The sequence below is a fragment of the Cavia porcellus genome, unplaced genomic scaffold, assembly GCF_034190915.1.
Source record: "Cavia porcellus strain 051 isolate PalLab524CR breed Dunkin Hartley unplaced genomic scaffold, mCavPor4.1 scaffold_1, whole genome shotgun sequence".
NCBI lineage: Eukaryota > Metazoa > Chordata > Mammalia > Rodentia > Caviidae > Cavia > Cavia porcellus.
In genome coordinates, this window is record NW_026947484.1 from 194,807,875 (window position 1) to 194,829,587 (window position 21,713).

The window sequence follows — 21,713 nt, forward strand, 5'->3', positions numbered from 1 at the left end:
AGATTCTGGCTTCCTTCTTGAGGTGATTTGTATACAATTTGTTGATAAGAATTTTTACATTGCTAAAACTTGCAGGCCTGGTGGCGCATGCTTATAATCCCTGCATTCAGGAGTCTGGGGCAGGAGTATTGCCATGAGTTTGAGACGTGGTATACAGGTATACAGACTGAGTTCAAGTTCAGGCTGAATTCATGATGAGACCCTGTCTCAAAAAAAAAAAAAAAAACAATAAATAAACAAACTTGCTATTTCTTAAGAGTAGGGGCTTAAGTTGAGTGTATTTAGAGATTATCTACTGGTTCAGTACACTTTAGTGTGTTAGCAACTATTCTCGCTGTCACTCTGTTCATAAACAGACAATTACACAAAGGAAGGTGAAAGGCTGGGTGTGTACCAGCAAGGCAGAATGTAGACTTAAAGAGGAGTACAGCTGCTTAGGTATGAGACTGAACAAAATGATTTTTAATATCCCCTCCAGGTCTCACTCTTGGTCTAGATAATTTATCCTTGTAAATATACTCTGTAAATGTAACCTCAGCATCAGTTATTTGAATAATTCAGTTGATAGCATTTTATGTGTAGGTAACTTCTAGGTAACTGTTTATCTCACTTTGCTATTAAACAGCTTCTAGTGTTATGGTTGATGCATTGTATCAGCTGGAAAAGTTTTAAAAGTTTAACTAAGAGACTCAGCAGGGAGCCAGGGTTTTTTGTAAATGTCCAGAGAGAGTGTGTGAGTGCTCTAACCTCCCTGGGGGCCAGGAGGTGGCCTGCATACAATATAAAGGAGGAAAAGAACACCCCCCCCCCACTGCCTTTTGCTGGCTGCTGTCTTGAGGTGTTGCTCCAAGGCCATGCCAGCCTGCCTTGGAGCCAGCTGATTATGGACCGAAACATCCAAAACCTGTAAGCTAAATAATCTTTTCCTTCCTTCATTTTGGGTGTCGGATATTTTGTCCTAGCAATGGGAGAAAAGTAACCAAGACGTCTAGTGTAAGTTTTATATTCCATTTGGATTTCTTCTCTGTACATAAATTCTGATGCAGATAGGAATTTGCAAAAAGCTTTATGTGTATAAGATTCTGTCTTCCTTCAGGTGATTGAGATGCAGATTTTACCTCATAGGCTTTTTTTTTTGTTTTTTTTCTCCATAATCTTTTTCTGTTAAGTTAGTGTTTATTGAAAAGCTACTGTACTTTCATAATCTTTTTGTCAGAAAAAAATTAATAAAAGGAAAGTTGTGAAAATAGCTTCAGTTTGTTATAAATAGTTTCTCTGGTGTTTCATAAGCCCATGATGGACACTAACATCTACTCTGCAAATTTTTTTTAGTATCTTTATTGACTTTGCAAAAACTTAAATTTTGTTTGAAGATTGATGTATTGTGAAGAAACTCCGTAATATCTTCAGTATAAAAAAGTACAAAATGAAAAACTCTAGCAATGTCCTCAAAGCAAGGTTTGAATGTTTTTGACTGATTTATAAGTCCTGTCATATTCCTATGTCACCCCGTGGACACACTTGTAAATGCCTTCTTCCAGAAGGATTCATAGCCACATTGAAGACTACAATAAATAAATAAATAAATAAATAAATAAATAAATAAACAGCCACATTCCCCAGGATGCTATAAATTAAAAGAGTGGAGAATAAAGAAATTAAGAAAAACCATTTTTGCAGAGACAAAGTAGAGCCTGAGACAAAGCTAAAAATTTATGTGGAATAATCATCACAACTTCTGTGTTTCTCTGAAAATAAGACTAGATAGAAAATAATCAGCATTGAAAACTAGAGGTGAAAAATGTCAGCTCCATTCAGCCTATCCTCACCTTACCTTAGGGAATATACCGAGCAAGATAATGGTGATGGCAGGGAAGGCAAAGACAGGCTCATGGGGCTGGCGTTTTGATCTCTGCCTTTCAAGTCTCCTTCTTTTCTAACTAGGTCTTATTTTCAGGGAAAGAGGGTTGTTACAGCTGAGCCATAAATTTATCACTAAAATGACAGCCTCATAGGTCCCACAATGCATCTTGGTGCCTGAAGATAGAGTCAAACCATTTCTGGTGTTGAGATCAGACTGGAATGTCTCCCAGGGATGCTTATAAAGAGCACAGTGTGTATGAGAGGAGCAGTGTCCTTGACAGCATCCCTGACTGCATGATTAGTTTAAAGGGATGCTTCTAATAGCCTGATGGTGGCAACTCACTGGGACACAGCAGTGCTTCTGAGGTGAAGGGTATCTTGATAATCATGGCTTAACATTTTATCTCCAGCATCTAGAACAGATAGCAGGTGTCAAGAACTGTTTGCTGTGTGAATATATGGAGTTCAAAGACTCCCTTTAGGAAGACTTCCCTGATTGCCAACAACAGAAGTCCTACTCCTCAATCTGCATCTCTTCAGTTATGGAATACTTTTACTGTTGGGTTAAACTGCCACATTAATGCTAAATTCCTCATATTCTCTCTAAATATGGAAGTGACAGTAGTGTGTGTGCATGTGTGTACATGTGTGCATGTGTGTGTGTACACTTGCTGATGGTGATAGTGGTGCAAAGTACTGTACTTATCCCACCAGAAGGTCAGTCCTCAGGTGATCTTGGCTTAGATCTAGACTTCCTTCTTCAGGCGCTCCCTCAGAGAAGAGCAGGCTGGCGATAATACCAAGGTGAGTGTTTGCCATCAGTCTCTGTGCTGCGCACTGGAAAGATCAAATGCAGGTCCTAGCAGCATTTAAAAGGACTCAACATTAAGTTATAAGGTAGATTCAGGGCTCTTTATAATCATGTTGGGAAACAGTGGTTGACCTAAACCCACAGGTTGCAGTTCAATCATTTTTGTTGCCAGACTCAGACAACTCTGAGGCCTAGTGCTGGTAGTTGTTACCAGGTCACCTCTGACTCCCATCTTCATATTGTTACTGGCATCATTGAGGCGATGTGGATCAGGAGCTTGGTTCCTGATGTATGCAACTTTCTACCTGCCTGGAGACAATGACACCTTCACTGGGGTGGAGTGATAAAGATGATCTGTTCATTTCCTGCTGCATAACCATACCTTTTTCTTACTTCGATAGCAAGGGCTCTGCCAGGCCTAGGACAAGAAATGGGGGTAGCCAGTGTAGTGGTTAAAATTACAGAGACAGAAGAAGGAAAATAAAAATAGTTAAGATATGTTATGTATGTGTACCATGATGAATGTAATTATTATGTATTGCAAGCATACTAATTAGAAAAAGGAATGTGGTTTCTAGGTACTGGAGATATAGTTTAGTGGGGAGTATGTGCTTTTCATGCACAAGGCCCTAGGTTTGATCCGTAGCACCTCAAAAGACAAGATTATATTACCTAGTAATACAGCCCTCATAATTTGGGGGTAGCATTTTAAACAGTATTAAATAGCCAACACAATTCTCTTTAAACAACAACAACAACAAAAAAGACACTGTTCCTCTGTGATGTAATTCTTAAGATGGAAATATCTGAAATTGGAGTCAAGATCAACTTGCCTAATAGAACTCCTTATATACGTGTCCTCTTACTGATCCGTAAGCTTCCAAGGCAAAGGATTATGTCTATCATAAGCAGTATTGTTTCATTAACCTAGAGAAGACCCTGGCTTTGTCTATGGAGAAGAGCCAGAAGTTGCACAGTGCCAGATTTGGTGAACAAGGTTAATGACAGTACACCACAATGTGTTTCACAAGCCTGTCTTTCCATTGGCTATCATTCAGTTGATATAAAATAACAATGTTTATTTGCTCAAAATTCTACAATTGGGGCAAGACTTAACATGGCAGTGCATCTGTATTCCATGCAGCAACTGCTGGGTAATGGAGGCTTCCAAGCTAGATTACTTGTGTGCTGGCTATTGGCTGGGAGCTCAGCAGATCCTTGGTTTTTCTTCATATGGCTAACTTGGGCTTCTCATATGGCTGCTTATTATGAACAGGAGCACCCCCTCCCAAGATTAACCACATAGGCCATAATGTGTAGGAACTTATTAAAGCTTTTTGCGTCGTGTTTGTTAGGGCCCTATTGATGCCAAAGTTGGTCACTGGGCCAGGTCTAGTGTCAAGGGAACTATGCAGGGTGAGATTTAAGGAGGTAAGAATCATTGGTTTTCTAAAGTGATAGACTGCCACAGAGAGTGAGACCAAATAAACATTATTTAAATAAAAAATCATGTTCTTTTTTCTCCTGTATTACATATAGTATATTCCCTATTTCTAAAATATCCAGTGAGGGACTGGGGATGTAACTTAGTAGTAGAGTGCTTCCCAAGCATGTGTGAGGTCTTGGGTTTGATCTCTAGCATTGCAAGAAAAAAACACTCAGGAAGAGGACACATAGATAGAAAATAAGGATAATATCTGCAGTATCGAAGCCCTTTAGAGTGGTATTATTCTGTAGAAAGGTTTTACTCTCAAAGTATGATGAAGAAAGAGTAAACTTAAGGAAACTGAGTTATTTTGACATGGAGAGCTGGAGCTTTGCCAGTGAAAAGGATGGTAACGTAGGAGGGTCCCGAGGTTACTGATTGGTACAGAAGTGTAGACATACAAATTTGTTGTCAAGAGGAGCCACATCAGTCTCAGGAAATGCCACTGGATAGAAGGAAGAACAGCTGAGTCACTGTCTGGAGGACTGGCAGTAAGACACTGATAGATTCAGGGGAGTAGACTAGCTCAGGCTAAGACTGTGAGAGACGAATGTGTGCTAAGCTTTCCTTGCCAGACTGAAGGAAAGCTTCTGTGGAGGAGAGCCTATGTCTAGCTCGCTACTGCTCGATCCTAAAAACCTGACTTACTACCTATGAAGTATTTCCTGACTTGATATAGGCATCAAGGTTTGAAGAAAATGCAGAGTTGGAAACCATTACCCCTCTTTATGAGCCTAGTGCCATAAAATAGACTGATGCTTTATGAAAAAATGTGACAGCTACTTGGAAGGCTGAGACGGGAGGAAGATTCCTTGAACCAAGAATTCAAAGCCAGCCGGGGTAATATAGTGAGACTTCATCTAAAAGAAGTAACACTTCTGCTGACTAAAATCCTTTTTTGTATGTGGTAGTTAAGCTAGTTAAATTACATTCCCATTCCTTTTTCTTTTTTTTTTTTGGTGCCACAGATTGAACTCATGACCTCGAGCTTGCCAGGCAGGCACTTAAACCACTGAGCTAAATCCCCCGGCCCCTGTATTCCTTTTTCATTAAAATTTTTTTCTTACTTATTTATTTTTTGTGATGTTGGAGAGTGAATGTAGGTCCTTTTCACTTAGCTACATCTCCAGCCCTTTTCCAATTTTAAAATTTTGAAATAAATTCTTAAAAGTCACTAAATTGCCTGGGCTGGGCTTATACTTGTGATCTTCCTGCCTCAGCCTCCTAGAGTGCTATAATTACAGGCCTATACCACCAATCCCAAATACTGAGTAAAATTCTTTGACAGTTTCTCATTTCATTCAAATATTATTCAAATGACCTCTTCTTTCAGACAGGCTTTTCAAAATCCACAAACTTTCCTTACCACTCTATTCTGCTTTATTTTTTTCCTTTATAGTATTTATCTTCACATGACCTGTATATTTCTCTGCTGAATGTCTGCTTCCCCCCTCTAGATTGTAAAACTCATTGAAAGCAGTAATTTTGTTTTGTTCACTGTGATAGTTCCAGCTCTTAGAACAATGCTTGACATGCAGAAGGTACTCAGAACTGAGTGAATGAATAAACATACCATCCACCATAGAGCTAGAGCTGCTTTGGTTTCACTGACCTGGAGGCCAAGATCCTGGAGAGTGTGGGATGTGAGCTTCCACAGCCATGTCCCTGCCATTTGACAAGCCGGCACAGCTGATCTGGCACTGCCAGCAGCTGCCTGGTTCTATTGTAGAAACCTGTATTGCCTGTGATTGTAAGGTTCAGGATCTGGAGAGTACAGGATTAATGTGGTTTGGGACTGGTACAGAAGGCAACTTGCAAACCTTGAAGGTAGCCAGGTTCAAACCAAGAACCTTAATTGAGTGGGTTTAAGAAATTGAAAGAAAGGCCATGGGGGAAAATGCACATCATCATCAAAACAATGAGATTCACTAAAAGCCAGGTGTAGTGGCACAGGCCTGTAATCCCAGCACTTGGGAAGCTAAGGCAGGAACATTTCCCCGAGTTCAAGACCAGGCTGGGCTACAAAGTGAGTTCAAAGCCAAGCTGAACTCCATAGTGAGACCCTGTCTCAAAAAACAAAAACAAAAACAACAACAACAACAAAAAAAAAAAACAAAGGAAAAACGTTTATAGTTAAGAACACAAAAAACAAATGCTAGTGAGGATGCAGTGGGGTGGAAATTCTCCTACACTGCTGCTGGGAATGTAAATTGGGACAGCTGAAGCAATTAAAGTCAGCATACTGTAGGAATGTTTGCATACTCATGTTTATGGTGGCACAATTTCTAATAGCCAAGACATGGAACCAGTCTAGGTGCGCATCAACAGATCAATGAATAAAGAAAATGCTGCTGGGGGTTTAGCTCAGTGGCACAAACACCTGCTTGGCAAGTGCGAAGTTCAGAGTTCCATCCCCAGTACAAAAAAAAAAAAAAAAAAAAAAAAAAAGAAAGAAAAAGAAAGAAAAAGAAAAAAGAAAATGCTATACACTCACAATGAAGTAAGAACTGAGATATATAAAACATGCAACTAAATTTATATTTCAGATTTTGGTCCTCTTACCACTAAGTAACTTTTATGGTTTGGCGTATGACCTTGCTGTGTCTATAGAGTATGTTTTCTCTTGTCCAATAGATGCTGCCTCCAAAATCTCACTTGAGTCACTTCTCTTGTCTACTTTTGTTCATGCTGCCAACATCCTTTGCACTGCATCAGTAAACTTGTAACTGGTCTCAGCCTTTCTCATCTTTTCTCACAGTAGCCACAGTGATTTTCATAAAATGAAAGTCAAATTATATCACTCCCCTGCTGACTTTTCAAGGGTTTTTCACTGATCACTGAACCTACATACAGCTCCTAAAAAATTATTATCCAGTCTTTGATCAGAACTTATCATTTTCCTTTCACTACTGACCCCATTTGACTTTCAGGTCCTTTGAACTTTTATCATGCCTTAAAGAATATGATAAAAACCCTGCTGTGTGGCTTTTGCACCTTCTCTTTCTTTGGTTTGGATCATGGATGAAAAATATTCTTCCATTAAGTGTTTATGTGTCCACCTCCTTTCTATCTTTTTGATGCAGCCTAATTGTCCCTCTCTCGGGGGCGTTTCTTGACTCTCCTTCCCCACCCTATAATTTCTCTGGAGAATCCTAATATAATCTCCTCAAACACCAAAACAAAACTTTTCCCCAGCTATATTGTCTCCTGGAACTCCATACTTTATGTCTGAGCAAGTCATTGGACTAGACCACCAAAGCCTCTTGTTCCACCTGTCTTTCCCTTAGATCAGCTAGGTTCTCTGGCTCTAACTGCTTTTTCCTTAGACCAAGAATCTTGAAGTCTCAAATATTCAAAGAAGAGAGGGCCCTCAGGGAACCTGGCAGGTTACATAAGCGAGGGGGCACAGACAGTGAGGGAACACACTTTAGCTATTCATTGTCAGAATGTGCTAGATTTATTTTTTTAAAGAGACCAGGAATTCAGATTTTCATATGTGACCTTATCTCACTTAGAATCCAGAAACAGCCAAAATAAATCAAAAAAACAAAGTTGGAGATCTCACCTTGTTGATTTAAAAAATAGTAAGTCATGGTAATCACAACATTGTGATACTGGCAAAAAAACTGGCATAAAGATCAAAGAATAAAATAGAAATTACAGAGATAAACTCTTGCATATATGATCAAATGATTTTCAGCAAGAATGAAAGGGCCATTTAATGAGGATAGAGCAGTCTTTCCAATTGGAAAACTGGATATCCATATTGAAAAGAAAAAAGTTGAACCCTTACACAGTGTGAAAATCTAAAGGTAAGACCCAAATTATAAAATTTTTAGAAAACAAACTTTAGGTCAGATTTGCCAATGATTTTTTGGTTATGACACCAAAAGCACAGACAGAAAAATTATGTATATATATATATATATATGTTTTTGGCACTAGGGATCGAATTCATGACTTTGCGCTTGCCAGGTAGGCACTTAGGCCACTGAGCTAAATCCCCAGCCCCGACCGCAAAATTACAGATACATTGGACTACATAAAAATAAATCCTGTGTATCTAAGGATACTCTCTACACAGTGAAAAGACAACCTGAAAAATGGGAAAAAATATTTGCAAATCTTATATCTAATCAGAAGTTAATATCCAGAATATGTAAAGACATGACATCAGCAGCAGCAACAACAACAAGAAGAACTAACCTATTAAAAATAACCAAAGGGGGCTGGGGGAATAGCTCAGTGGTACAGCGCCTGCCTGGCAAGCTGCTCAAGGTCCAGAGATCAGTTTTTGGTACAAAAAAAAGCAAAGAGCTTGAATAGACATCTCTCTAAGAAGATATGTAAACGGAAAAGGAGCATATAAAAAGACCAATATCACTAATCAATAGGGAAATGGAAATCAAAAACACAGAACTGTGTCATAGCTCAGGCCAGCACCTGGGAGGCCGAGGCATAAAAATCTGGAGTTCAAGGCCAGCCTGAGCTACATAACCAGACACTTCCTTTAAAAACAAAACAAAACCAGCCAAGTATGGTAGCTCAAGCCTGTAATCCCAGGACTGGGGAGGCTGAGGCAGGAGGATCGTTGTGAGTTCGAGACCAGCATAGGCTACAAAGTGAGCTCAAGGCCAGCCTGAACTGCACAGCAAGACCCTGTCTCAAAAAGACAAAACAAAACAAAACCACCAACCAACCAACCAACCAATAACATAACCCCCAGCCCCCTAAATCCACAGTAAGGTATTTATTATCTCATTGTGGACGAGAATGGCCAATGTCAGAATCAAACCTAACCCAATCCAACCCAACTCAAAACCAAACCAAATCAAACCAAAACCAATCAACCAATCAAAACCCAAGTAACAAATATTAGCAAGCATGTGTATTGGGTCCTGTCCTAGAGCCCTGATCTCCCAAACGAGTGTACAGTGGAGGTTAAATAAAATAAAGACAAATCATATGCTTTTTAGGGCTCTAGGAGGGTCAAAACCCTTTAATTAAGCTCGAGGCTTCGAGGGAAAAGACAAAAGGATTTTCTGGGTCAGTCCACTATATTAGGACCAAGGACAAAGGGCGGAGAAACTGAGGGAAGTGCAGGCAATGAGCAGGACCTTGGGAGTCACCTCAAGGACGCCTCCAAATAATGAATCAAGTCAACTTAGTAGCACTGTCTTATCATGAAGACATGGTAGAAGTGAGACTGTAGGAGTAATCTTTGCAGCTGCAGTCTCTACCTAGTTAATTGGGGTTGGAGCCAAGTGTCTGTACCTGAGGCCTTATCTTGCCCTTTGAGGTATCTCTGGCCTCACAGGCTACTACAGGCCTCAGCCAGGACCAGTATTCATACAGGTTCACTTACTATGAATCAGCTCCCATCATCAGGCAAGGGGCCTAAGCCTAGGACAGACTCACAGATAAACATAGAAAGCCAATTAGTAAAATTTAAATCCTGCTCAGAGCTGCTTTGTAGTGGTCTCCAACACATGTGGAAAATTGGAGCCCTTGTGCACTATTGGTGGGAATGTAAAATGACCACTGCTGTGAAAAATACTATGGCAGTTCTAAACAGTATTAAAAATAGAATTATCATAAAACTCAGAAATTTCACTTTTGTGTTTATTCAGCATAATTGAAAAGCAAGATTTTAAAATGGTACTTGTACATCCATTTTTGCAAAAATATTATTTATAGTATGACTATGCAATGGAGTATCATTCACCCTTAAAAAGAGAGCACTAACCAATTGTGATGGCACATCTGTGACCCTAGTCACTGGGGAGGCTGAGGCAGGAGGCTCAGAAGCTGAAGGTCAACCTGGGAAACTTAATACTTGGGTTCAAAATAAAGAAGAACTGGGGATATAACAGCACTAGAGTGCTTGCCTAGCATGCGTGAGAGCCTCAGTACCACAAAAAAGAGAAACAAGTTCTGACACGTGCTACAGTGACTGAAACTATAAATTTAAGGATATTAAATTGAAATAAATCAGTCACAGAAATATTGTATGGATTTACTGAGATGAAATTTGTAGTGGTCAAACTCATGAAATGGAAAATAGGATAGTGGGGTTCAGGGATAGGGGAGGGAAAGAAGGAGTTGTAAGAGTTTAATTTTGCAAGTTCTGGAGATTATTTGCACAACTGTATGAAGTGAGTGAGTCTTCAAAAATTTTGTATTTGAGACAGGGTCTCACTAGGTAGTTCAGGCTGACCTTCTACACAGTATGTAACCCAAACTGACCTCAAACTCACGGTGATCCCAAACTGATCACCAAACTCACCATTTGGTGAGATTTACAGGCATAAACCAACATGCTTGGCTTGAAGTCGGTGAAAGTCTTAATTGCCTTTCTTTTGCCTTGTGGCTTGTGCCATGTGACTTTGCCTTTGTGGTAAATGATATACTATAAACAATGGGCCAGACCTAACCAGCCAGACATGAAAACTGCTCAATTTTGCATATTAAATGTAATTCAATTAAAATGATCCCATCCAATTTTCAGATGTAAGACACACAAGGGCAGACCAGGTAGAAACAATCTAAAAACTGGTTAATTCTGAGGTAAAGACAAAACTGATTAGGTCACTAAACTACCTCTTACACAGAACCACATTTCCTCAGCCTTGAGGCTGTGTGGCTGCTGAGACGCTTCCTATGCTTCCTTACTTCTTGGTGGGATCCTTAAATAAACCTGTACCTTCTTTGCTAACAACAGCAAGTCTCTGTTTCCTGGAGGAGCCTCTCATCATTTGATAGCTACGGTAACTCCATCATGTATTGGAGCCTCTGCTTTTTCATGGAAGTAAACAGTATTCCATTTTGATCAAGAAATGGGACTCCGTAAGCTGTTACTTTTGCATTTGAGAAAACTTCTATGATTTTATTAGTGAGGATGAAAAGATGCTTTTGAAAAACTGCAATACAATTATTAGTAAAACGTCCAGGAACTGTTTTAAAAGCGGTACACATATATCACTGGGCTTCCTTCTGCTTTTCTCCTCGATTGTCCCTTCATTAAGTGAAGATACTACTGAAAAAACCTTAGCAGGTTTCCTTCTGCTTCGTTCCTCTCCAGTCTTTCCCTCCCCATAAAGGAAGAAAGCCGACTGTAGTTTAGAAAGAAGCGGCATAGCTCCAGCAGTTCCAATCCGCAGTTTAAAAGATGTCGTAAATGTAGTAAGCCTGTTCTTAACGAATGCCAAGAAGGCCGCAAGGGATTATTGCCTGATGTCTCCCAACTAGGACTGAGGCAGTGACAGATGAGCAGCCCTGCTGCAGGGAGATACTCAGAGGTCTTACTTGTTGAGATAACTGCCAGGAATTCTGCGAGGTACATACAGAGACCAATGGTTTTAGCCAATACTCAGGGACACATTGGTGACGTCACCGACGGCGCGCCGAGGCGCATCATGACGTCCTTCGGAGGCGCCAGAAAGAGCTCGCAGATGGAGTAAAGTAAGTGTACGGGTCTGTTACCTAGAGGTAAGGCGGTGGTCGGCCTACCTCGATTGTTGGAGGTCTGAGTTGAAAGCCAGTGTGGGCGTTAGGACCAGGTTACCGGTATCCGTGAGTTATGTGCTTGGAATGACACTCTCACGTCTTGTTTCTTGGCACCCGCACACACTGGTCTCTCTCCTGCTTCGAGTTTGTCGTTACTCCTTGTACCTATCTTGGTTATAACCACGCAGAAGCGGGCACTCCTTCCCAAGGGGGCAGCTCACCTTGAGGGTAATGGTGATTTTTTTGTTTGTATTTTTTGTTTTTCGAGACAGGCTCTCACTACACAGTTTAGGCTGGTCTACAGCTCACTTTATAGCCCAGGCTGGTTTTTAATTTGCAACGATCCTCCCCTTACCCTGGGATTAAGGCGTGAACCACCACGCCCGGCTAGCGATGGTTTTTTTTTTTCCCCAGAAACATTCCATGGGAAGAATTTGAGGTTTCTTCACAGTGTCAAACCAGTCTTTTTAAAAACTTTGTATTTTGGAGCCAGGGATTTAGCTCAGTGGTGTAAGCACCAGCTTGGAAAGCACAAGATTGTGAGTTTGATCCTTGGTACAAAAAAAAAAAAAAAACAAAAACAAACAAAAAAAAAAAAACAAAAAAAAAACCAAAAAAAACAAACTTTATATTTTTTTATTTGTAAATATTTGTCATACATGTTGATTTCATTTATAGTAGAAAATTTGTCCTTCTACATATCTTGATTTTTCTTTTTTTTCCATTTCTTGCCCTTCAACCTTTCTTCTCTCATTTACAAAAGTTTTGTTTCCGTTTTTCCCCTCCTATTCTTTTTTCCCTTGTCTTCTTTCATTTCCCCCTCCACCATTCCTTGTTCCCCTTCCCATCTGAACTTACAGGAATGCCAGAAGAAGCAAGCCTTTCCCCATACAGACCAGTGGAAGTGGTTCAACAAAACAGGAATATTTGGAATTCTGTTCCATTTGGAATTAATGTGATCTAGGTTAGGAGCTCTTTGGGTATCTGACTTATATGAGAATTTCGTAGAACATTTGAGGCAGGATTGTCTAGGGAGAAGATGCAGATTTGTGCCCCTTCACCTTAGTTGCAGTCATCACTTTTGGGTGATTTTTTTTGTCTTTTTCTTTTTTATTGGTACCAGGGATCGAACTCACGACCACACACTTGCAAGGCAGGTGCTTATGCCGCTGAGCTAAATCCCCAGCCCCTTTTGGGTGATTTTTTAACTTGTCAGTAGCTCCTGCTTTAATCCTACCTATTAATAGCAATGATACTGTGTTAGGATTAGGTAACTTGCTTTAGGTCACACAGTGAGTAGGTGATGGAATCAAATTTGAATTCAAGCAGCCCAATTTAAGAGGACCCGACATTCGTCACTCTTTCTTTTGGTTTTATTCAGCTGTTCATTAAATTCTAACATCAGCTTGTTATCTGTTTTTTTTTTTTTTTTTTTTTTTTTAATGCTACATTTTTTTTTGGGTCTTTTTCTTTTTTATCAGTACCAGGGATCGAACTCATGACCACACACTTGCAAGGCAGGCACTTATGCCACTGAGCTAAATCCCCAGCCCCCTGTTATCTGTTGTTTTATGGAGAACATTAAGGGCATGTACCATACTTTCCCTCAGTTTTCTGCCTTTGTTTTCCTTTTTAAAACAGCCAACTGTGTGGTCTGAAACAGGTACAAGGACAGTAGAAAAAATTTCTTCTGATGATATGTAATGGGAGAAGCCCTAAAATTCTAAAAAAGTCATTTGAATTTCACCCCTTATTTTTTTTTTTATTCTCAAGAAAGTGCGTTGTCTCTTTGATCAAAGTCATCCCTTAATTTTTGCTTCTGATTTTTATTTTATGAACTTACTTATGAAACTTGCTTTGCATTTGTCATTTTTGTTCTTGTCTGTGTTCCATTCATGAAAATACAAGGTCAGTTTCTCAGATCCTCTGTAACACTTCTGTCTCAACCAAAGAAAGAAAGTCTTTGGTGTTCCATCTTCCTTTTGCTGTTTTCTGGTAAATGTCTTCCTCTTGTTACCAAACTATTTTAAGGAGTGTTCTAAATTCTGTCCCCGTTTCTTACCTCCCATTCCTTTCTGCAGTCTAGCTTTAAGACATAATTTTCTTAAGATTTCAGTAGTGGTCCCACTGATTGAATATCAAACCAGATAGACATTTTCAATCATTTTGGAAGTTGATCATGCCTTTTACAGTCTGGCTGTTTCTCTGATGCCTCACTCACCATTTCTCCTGTGAATAGTCTTTTTCCTCTTCTTCTGGAATACTGGGTGTCTTCAGTGCTTGTGACTTTGCCCTCTGCACTTTTCATTCTGTACATATTGAGCATACCAACTACTTTTGTTTCAACTGTCTTATTACATGTTCCCAGATTGAAGTTGCCAACTTAGCCTTTTCTGAGATTCACTTTCATATCTAAATATCCTGGGTAATGTCCCATACACACTTCAAGTTCAGAGGCCTGAAACTGAACTCAAGATGCTCCTTTAACTTACTCATCCTATGCATCACTAAGTGCTAAATATTTTTCAAATCTGCTTTTATCTGTGTCCCTATCATAGTAGGCTTCCTTGTCTCTTGTAATATGTTCCAGTGGATGTCTGAGAGTGCAGGTAGTACCAAAGTCTATCTATAGCATGTCCTTTTTCCTCTGTGTTGTACCTATGGTAGAGTTTAATTTTATGTTGGGCACAGTCAGAGATTAATATCAGTAACTTACATAACTATCAGTAACAATCACAATTATAACAATATACTATAGTAAAAGTTATATAAAACTTAGGAATTATGTTTGTAATTTTCCATTTAATATTTTCAGGCTGTTTGTGGATAACTAAGACTATAGGAAATAAAACTGCAGATAACAGGTACTGCTGTATTGTTTTGCTTTAGACCCTATCATCTTTCAGCTGAAATATGTTGGCTCTCTAATTAGCTTCTCTGCTGCTATTCTGGTTAACCATATTTGTGTTCTTTATACTACTCTACCTCTGCAAATGACCTTTGGGAACAAAGATTTCAAATTCCTATTTAATCTTCAAGATTTATCTGTTCATATATCTGTTTTGTTCCTCATTCAGCAAATATTTATTGTCTGCTGAGTTGCAGAATCCATTGTAACTTCCAAAATTTGAGTTTCTTGTTTGTTACCCAGAAGTCTGCCTCACTTGGACCTTGCCTGGGTGTATAGCCTCTTTTTCTGCCCCTGTTCTAGTAGTAGAACACCACAACAGTTTATTTCTGCACACTATAATGTTTCTTCTTTGTGCATTTTCCCTTGTTGTGCCTTTGGCTCAGTAATCCTTATCTTCTCTAATTCCTTTCTCTACCTCCTTAATTAGGTTGTTCCCTTTTATCACATTAACCCAGTTTATATGTAGGACTCAATTTAGGGTCAGCTCCTCCAGGAGACCTTTCTTGACATTTCCTTTTCCCTACTTTAGGTTGGGTACTCCAGCTAGGTCTTCCCATATTAATACCCTGACCGGCGCAGCCCCCCAATGAGACAGAGGACGCTCTTGTGGGTAACAGGTAACTGCCAACTTTATTGTTGCGGGTTCTGGCTTATATATCTGACTGTGGCCAATCAGGCTGCCACGAGGGCTGCCACGAGGAGGAAGGGCTGGAATGAGACGCGGGCTCTGGCTAATATACCCAGCTGTGGTCAATCAAGGGTTGCCACAGAGTCAGCACGGGGCGAATACGAAGTGAGCACGGGGTGGCTAATTTGGAGAGGAACGTAGCGCATTGCGGAAGCTGGCGTGGTCCTTAGTCCCGGGTGGGGTATATGTTGAGCGCCTGCGCCCAACAATACCCTTTGTATAGATCAGTGGTAGTGAAACTATAGCACGCATATTATTTGTTTTTAAGACAAAAGATGTTAATATATGAGTTTTTTCTAAATGAAAACTTCAGTATTCATATTTAATTGCAGTGTTGGTCTTTTGTGATAAATAAGTGGATTTTGGATTACACTTTGGGTGCTTGTCTCTGAAAGGTTCACCTTCACTGTTATAGGCCAATCATACTACATTTATTATAATTGTTTTTGTGTCAGTTTCTCTCAGACTCTTGAGTCTTTCAGAAGCAGAGCTTTTGTATTCTTTCTCTCTCTTTTTTTTAGTTTTTGAGACAGGGTCTTGCTATGTAGTTCAGGCTAGTCCTAAATTTACTGTGTAGCCCAGACTGACCTCCTACTCATGGTGAGCCTCCTGCCTCAGCCTCCCATGTGTTGAGATTACAGATATACACCACCCCACCACACCTGGCTATGTATTATCTCTTAATTCTCAGTGCAGGAAAGCACAAGGCACATAGTGGGATGTGGTAATTTTGATTGATCAACTGAGTGAAGCCCAGTGGTTAAGAGCCCATTGTATGAAATTAATTCAAATCCTAGCTGTTGCATGCATTGGCTATGGGACTTGAACATATTACTTAACTTGTTTAGGCTTTAACTTTGTTTTCCTTAGAGTGAAAGTTGTGGATATTAACACAGTGTGAGACATTTAGCACAGTGCTTTAAGATATAGTATACACTTAATAAACATGTGCTAGGGCTGGGGGTTAAGCTCAGTGATGCAGTTGCCTGCCTGGCAAGTGCAAGGCCCTGAGTTTGATTCCTGGTATCAAAAAAACCAAACCAAACCGAAACAGATATATTAAATACCAGAGGATCCTGGACTATAAGATCAAACCTAGCTCAAAGCAGTGTTCTCCAGGGACCTTTCTTCTGTGTTTCCTGAATGGGAAGGCTGTAATCCCAAGATTCTAATCTTATCTGGAGGCTTAGAGCTTGAGGCTCTTAACTTCAAGCCTGAGGATCTGGGGTTGCTTAGGGATGGACAGGTTACTTGGGTGTGCTAGATGTTATGGGCCTCCCCCAGCCACATGTAGATATTATAAGTGGGAAAAAGACTTAATGGGAAATTTCAGTTTCTCATTTGTACTAACTATGTATATATATATATATATTATTATTATTTTTTTCTTTCTTCTTCTTTTCTGTCTGGTACTGGAGATTGAACTCATGATCTTGCCTGCCAGGCAGGCGCCTGTGCTGCTGAGCTAAATCCCCGGCCCTGTAATAACTATATTTTACACAGTCCATCATCACGTTGGGGCTAATTTACGTGGATGGGCAGGTTTAGAACATATCTATCATTGCAGAGAACTGAGTTGCAGAGCAGTGCTCTATAATATAAGATATTTGGCCTTTTGTGGCCTGTTACATTACTTGGGTTCTTTCAGACAAGGTCTTAGGCAGTTCAGGTTGGCCTTGATCTCACTATGTAACCCAGGCTGGCCTCAAACTCATGGCAATCTTCCTGCCATTCGAGTCCTGATAGTATAGGTGGTGTGCAGTACTTTGCTTGGCTCAAAATTTCTGACCGATCCCCACAACTCTGAAGTGAGAGACTGGATCTGAAAAATAGAATATATAAGTCCTGAGCTTCTTTCTTTGGGGATCCCATATAAGAAGCAGAAAATTCTACCACTAGGAAGAAAAGCCAGAGAAGGAGGGGATAGTAGAGAAGGCCAAGAATACTTGGGAGAGATTATGCTTGCTGTATGCCAAGCACTGTTTTAAGTGGTGATATATTGGTAAACAAAAATAGACATGACTGGGTGCTGTGGCATACACCTAGAATCCCAGCCCTGAGCAGGCTGAAGCAGGCCAGTCACTGAGTTGGAGGCCAATCTGGGCTTCATAGAGAGTTTAAGGCCAGTTTGAACAATGTAGCCATAACCTTCTAAAAAAAAAAATAAATAAATAAAAAAATCAAAACTAGTTAAAAATAGTATTAAAAAATAGGCATGCTTTCTGTTATAGAACTTTTGCAGTTTATGGAGTTTAACTGCAAGAACAGGATTAAAGATTCAAAGCATCCATCCTTCTGCATTCTCCATGTTCTAAAACTTCATTCCTAGAAGTTGGGTCTGGAGGGTAAAATGGGCCATCGTGGTTGCGTAAACATTGTGCAATCATTGCACCAGTTTTTGGAACAGAAAATAAGAACACCATGAAGTTCATGACTTAAGAATTTGGGGAGTATAAGGTATGTGTTGTACCTGTGGAGGGCAGGAGGTGTAGTTTCCACCATCCTGCAATAGCTATGCTTGTAGTTGTCAGTTGTCCTTGTCCCTGCTCTCAAAGCGTTCTCTCCTCTGCCTTCTTGTATTGTCAGCATGGAATGGTCGCCACATGACTTACTTCTCAGTGCCCAGTAAAGACATACATCACTTTTCAGTCCATTACCTGATCATTTATCAATTTCCAGCAAGTGCAAACAGGTATCCTTTGGAATATACAGCATTTCAAAGTAAGTCCTGCCTGTAACACCAGCATTGTTTGGGATTGAAGTGTAGGATTTTGGATTTACAGCTGACGCTTCGTGCTCTTGCATCAACTCCACAGAGACTTTCTGAGCTGATTTTGGGGCCTGATTTTTGGATTACATGATACTCAGTGTCTTCTCCCTGCTCTCTGACTCTGAGCTTTCTTCACTCCAGCCTGCCCCACACCATGGTTGACAAAGTATTCTTTGACTTCTGTTATTTCATCTTATTCTGAAGCACATCAGTGAGGCTGGGGATATGGCTCATGATAGAACTCCTGTTCTGCATGTACAAGGCCCTTAGTTCAAACCCCAGGACCACAAAACAAACAGATGCATGAGCACCTCCACTGTTGTGTGGGTTATATATTGTACAAAGGTATTGTGGTCATACATTAGAAGTTGTAGATTTGCATATTTTTTATGGCAGATGGGAGTAAAATGTATTGTTCTAACAAATATATCTGTCAAGAAAGGAAAACCTAATATAAACACACATACACAACAACACCACCACCCAAGAACTGAGAAACATCTTTATTCTTATGTTCTAATTCTCTGGCAGGCAAACTCCTTTCCATCTTTTAAAACCTTGCATAATCCTGGGGTGGTGACACATATTTGTGATTCCAGGGAGGCTAAAACAAGAGAATTGGTATGAGTTTGAGGCCACCCTGGGTAATTCAAGGCCAGGCTAAAAAGTACCTAGAGAAACCTGTCTCAAACCCAACCCAACCCAGCCAACCTTGTATAAATACTCATGAATTCCTCATGAAATCTTTTGTAATACTTTCTTCAAGTGGTGTTAGTCACTGGGTTAATGCTATATTTTGTTACTCTTAATAGTGCTTATATTGTAATAATTAGTGTTTGAGTCTGTCTTGTACTGCACTGAGTTCCTCACATATAGGGATGATATTTTATTCACCCCTGGGAGATTTAGCATATAGTCTAATGTCCAGCACAGAGACCATATCAATAAATGTGTGACATACATTTGATTGCTTAGCATGATTAAGTCAGGGAGGTAAATATTTACCTGTATCATTTCATTTAATCCTCTCAGCAGCCTCTCCAGTCTTGTCATTATCACAGTTACAAGTTAGGAAGTTGAGACTGAGGTGGAGTCAACTGCCTCAAGGTGAGCAGTGGTAGCAATTATATGCAGAGTCGCTGGAGGACTGCTGCTAATGGAAGTGCTTTTCCAGCAGTTTCTTGTTTTGTCTTTCACAGCCATGATGCGAGTGTGCTGGTTGGTGAGACAGGACAGCCGGCACCAGCGAATCAAACTTCCGCACTCAGAAGCAATTGTGATTGGGCGTGGCCCAGAGACTGAGATCACTGATAAGAAATGTTCTCGGCAGCAAGGTAACTGTTTGTAAGAATGTGGAGATTACTGTGTTTGGTTCTGGAAGATAGTGTTAACCAAACATACACATTGCCAGATGCTTTTGAAGGGAAAACCTATTATAAAAAGAAAGGTCCCAAACTCGAGGACTCAGCTTTTTAGCCAATGTTAGGGCCTCATTTATTCTTCATTCTGTCCTCCCATTCAGGCCAGCTTAGGCAATTGTGGGGAACAGGCAGGCTCCATCCTATTGCAGTGGTGTGGTAGAGAAAGCCCTGTGCCTTGCTTTGCTTTGCCTGGGGAGATGGTAGTAAATTCTGGAGTTTCTGGGCTGAAGCCACGTCTGAGGAGCAGTGGGGTGGTGCATCCTTTACATATTACCTCACACAGAGATAATGTCTTTATGAGACTATGGCATTCCAACCCTTCCCTCTCATAGGTCTTAAGGAAAGTCCTTACTCCCAGGACTTACTAAGTGCAGTACTTCATTTTGTCTTGTAAACTTTGGGCATGCTCATTGCCACCTGTAGCATGTTCCCATAGTCTGAGGATTCCGGACTTAGAGATCTGGAGTCTAGTACTGCTTATGGATTTCCCTGTGTGATCTGGTCCAAGTGGAAGGAAAAACTAAAGCTGTGTTTGCCCTGAAAAGGCCCAAGGCATAGAAGTGGTTGCCACTTCTCTTGATTCTCCTCGTCACTGCGGCAACAGTAGGGGCATGTGTCAGCTTGCTTTCTGTGTGTTGTCCCTGGTGTACAGCAGTGTGTCTTCTTCCCTTCCCTGCCTCAACTCTACATAGTCTGTTCACTTTTCTGAATGGAAGTGCTCAATAATGTTACCTCTTCTCACACATACGTAGAATTTTCTGTCTCTGTATTGCTATTCCTAAAGCATTCCATTCAAGGCCAGTTGAACTTCTGTTTTCCAGGAACATGTTTTACCTCTTTCTCTGTTGAAAGCATCTAGAAATTGATTTTATTTTTTGTTTTGTTTTGAAATAAGGTCTTGTTGTATTGCCTTGGCTCATGTTGAACTCCTGGGTTCTTATTTATTTCTTAGCCTTGTTATTAGCTGGCACTACAGGTATACACCACTGTATCCAGTTTGATTGTTGTGTTTTATATAGTGGAAGCCTGATTTAATCCTGAGCCAAGAGCTTGTGCTTTCCTGCTAGGAGTGTCTATAATCCTAAGGGGGCCAGGAGTTCTGGAAGGAGGAAACTGGTAGGATATTAGCAATAGCTAAAGGGGTACATACACTGATGGATATTTTATGGAAGCATTTGGAGCTCTTACAAAATGGGATTTGGAGCCCCAGCCACCTGCTTATCAGGCAGTTGCTCCTAGGTTTTAGAGGAAAGATCTGTATAACTTCATTGTCCTTTTGGGAAGATAGGACTAGATGTCTGACTTTTGTTGCATTTGTGGTTAAAAATTTTCAATCTTTTTCAGTCCAGTTGAAAGCAGAGTATAACAAGGGATATGTCAAAGTGAAGCAGGTATGTGGGTACCTTGAATTTCCTTTTTTTACTTGATGATTTTGTTGTGGTGTTGCTTTCAGAGTGTGTGTACTAGCCAAAAAGGCTTCTCTGGTAGGTGTGGAAGTGATGGAAATATAGCTGAACATGAAGCACAATTCTTGATACCCAGTAAGTGGTTAACATATTAGCAGCTGTATTACTAATGTATTATTTCTATTACTATAGTTATTTTTTGATTATTCCATAGGTAGGGATCAATCCCACCAGCATTGACTCAGTCATCATTGGGAAGGACCAAGAGATGAAGCTGCAGCCTGGCCAGGTTCTCCACATGGTGAATGAACTTTATCCATATATTATAGAGTTTGAGGAAGAGGCAAAGAGCGCTGGCCTAGAAACACACAGAAAGAGAAAGAGGTCAAGCAACAGTGACTCTATAGAAAGGGTTATTGCTCAGAGAGCTGCCTCTGGGACAGGGCTTGATCCTGGGAGCAGTCTGAGCCAATGTTCTGTGCCTTCAAAGAAGGAGAAAGATGCATCCACCAAAAAGGTGAGGGCAGTGTGACTGATGGATGATGTGGCAGTTAAATGAGATATTATGACTGCTTAATTGTTTTGTGTACTGTAAAGCCCAGGCACATACACAGGGTTATTAATCATAATGAGAGTTTTCAACCATGATTAAAGAGTCACTTGTTTGTGGCATGAAAATTTGGGTGAATGACCTTTTAAATGCTTTTCTTTTGAGTTTGTGAGGTAAGCCACTTGAAGGAAGGTAGGGAAGTAATGGCAGTAAATACTTAACACTGAACAAGTAGAATGGGTTAGTTGTTTATATATCTATAGAGGGTTAGCATTGGATGCTTTTCATGTATTATGAGATT

The 21,713-nt window shown here is 40.2% G+C and overlaps 1 protein-coding gene across 14 annotated transcripts in view; it reads left to right on the forward strand.

Moving 5' to 3' along the window:
- The window catches only part of Aptx (aprataxin), a 46,484-nt gene that overhangs the window by 11,004 nt on the left and 13,767 nt on the right, over positions 1 to 21,713 (forward strand). For 2 of the 14 annotated variants that reach the window (XM_063226705.1, XM_063226700.1), the window contains exons 2-4: positions 19,235 to 19,369; positions 20,801 to 20,847; positions 21,077 to 21,379. In XM_063226705.1, the coding sequence (XP_063082775.1) occupies positions 19,237 to 19,369; positions 20,801 to 20,847; positions 21,077 to 21,379 (483 nt within the window). In that variant the 5' untranslated portion in view covers positions 19,235 to 19,236. Of the gene's footprint in view, positions 1 to 11,551; positions 11,622 to 11,668; positions 11,895 to 14,481; positions 14,531 to 15,106; positions 15,195 to 17,851; positions 17,987 to 19,067; positions 19,143 to 19,228; positions 19,370 to 20,800; positions 20,848 to 21,076; positions 21,380 to 21,713 lie in introns of those variants that run through there. The other 12 variants (XM_013153422.3, XM_013153427.3, XM_063226653.1 and 9 more) reach the window with 12 other exon arrangements.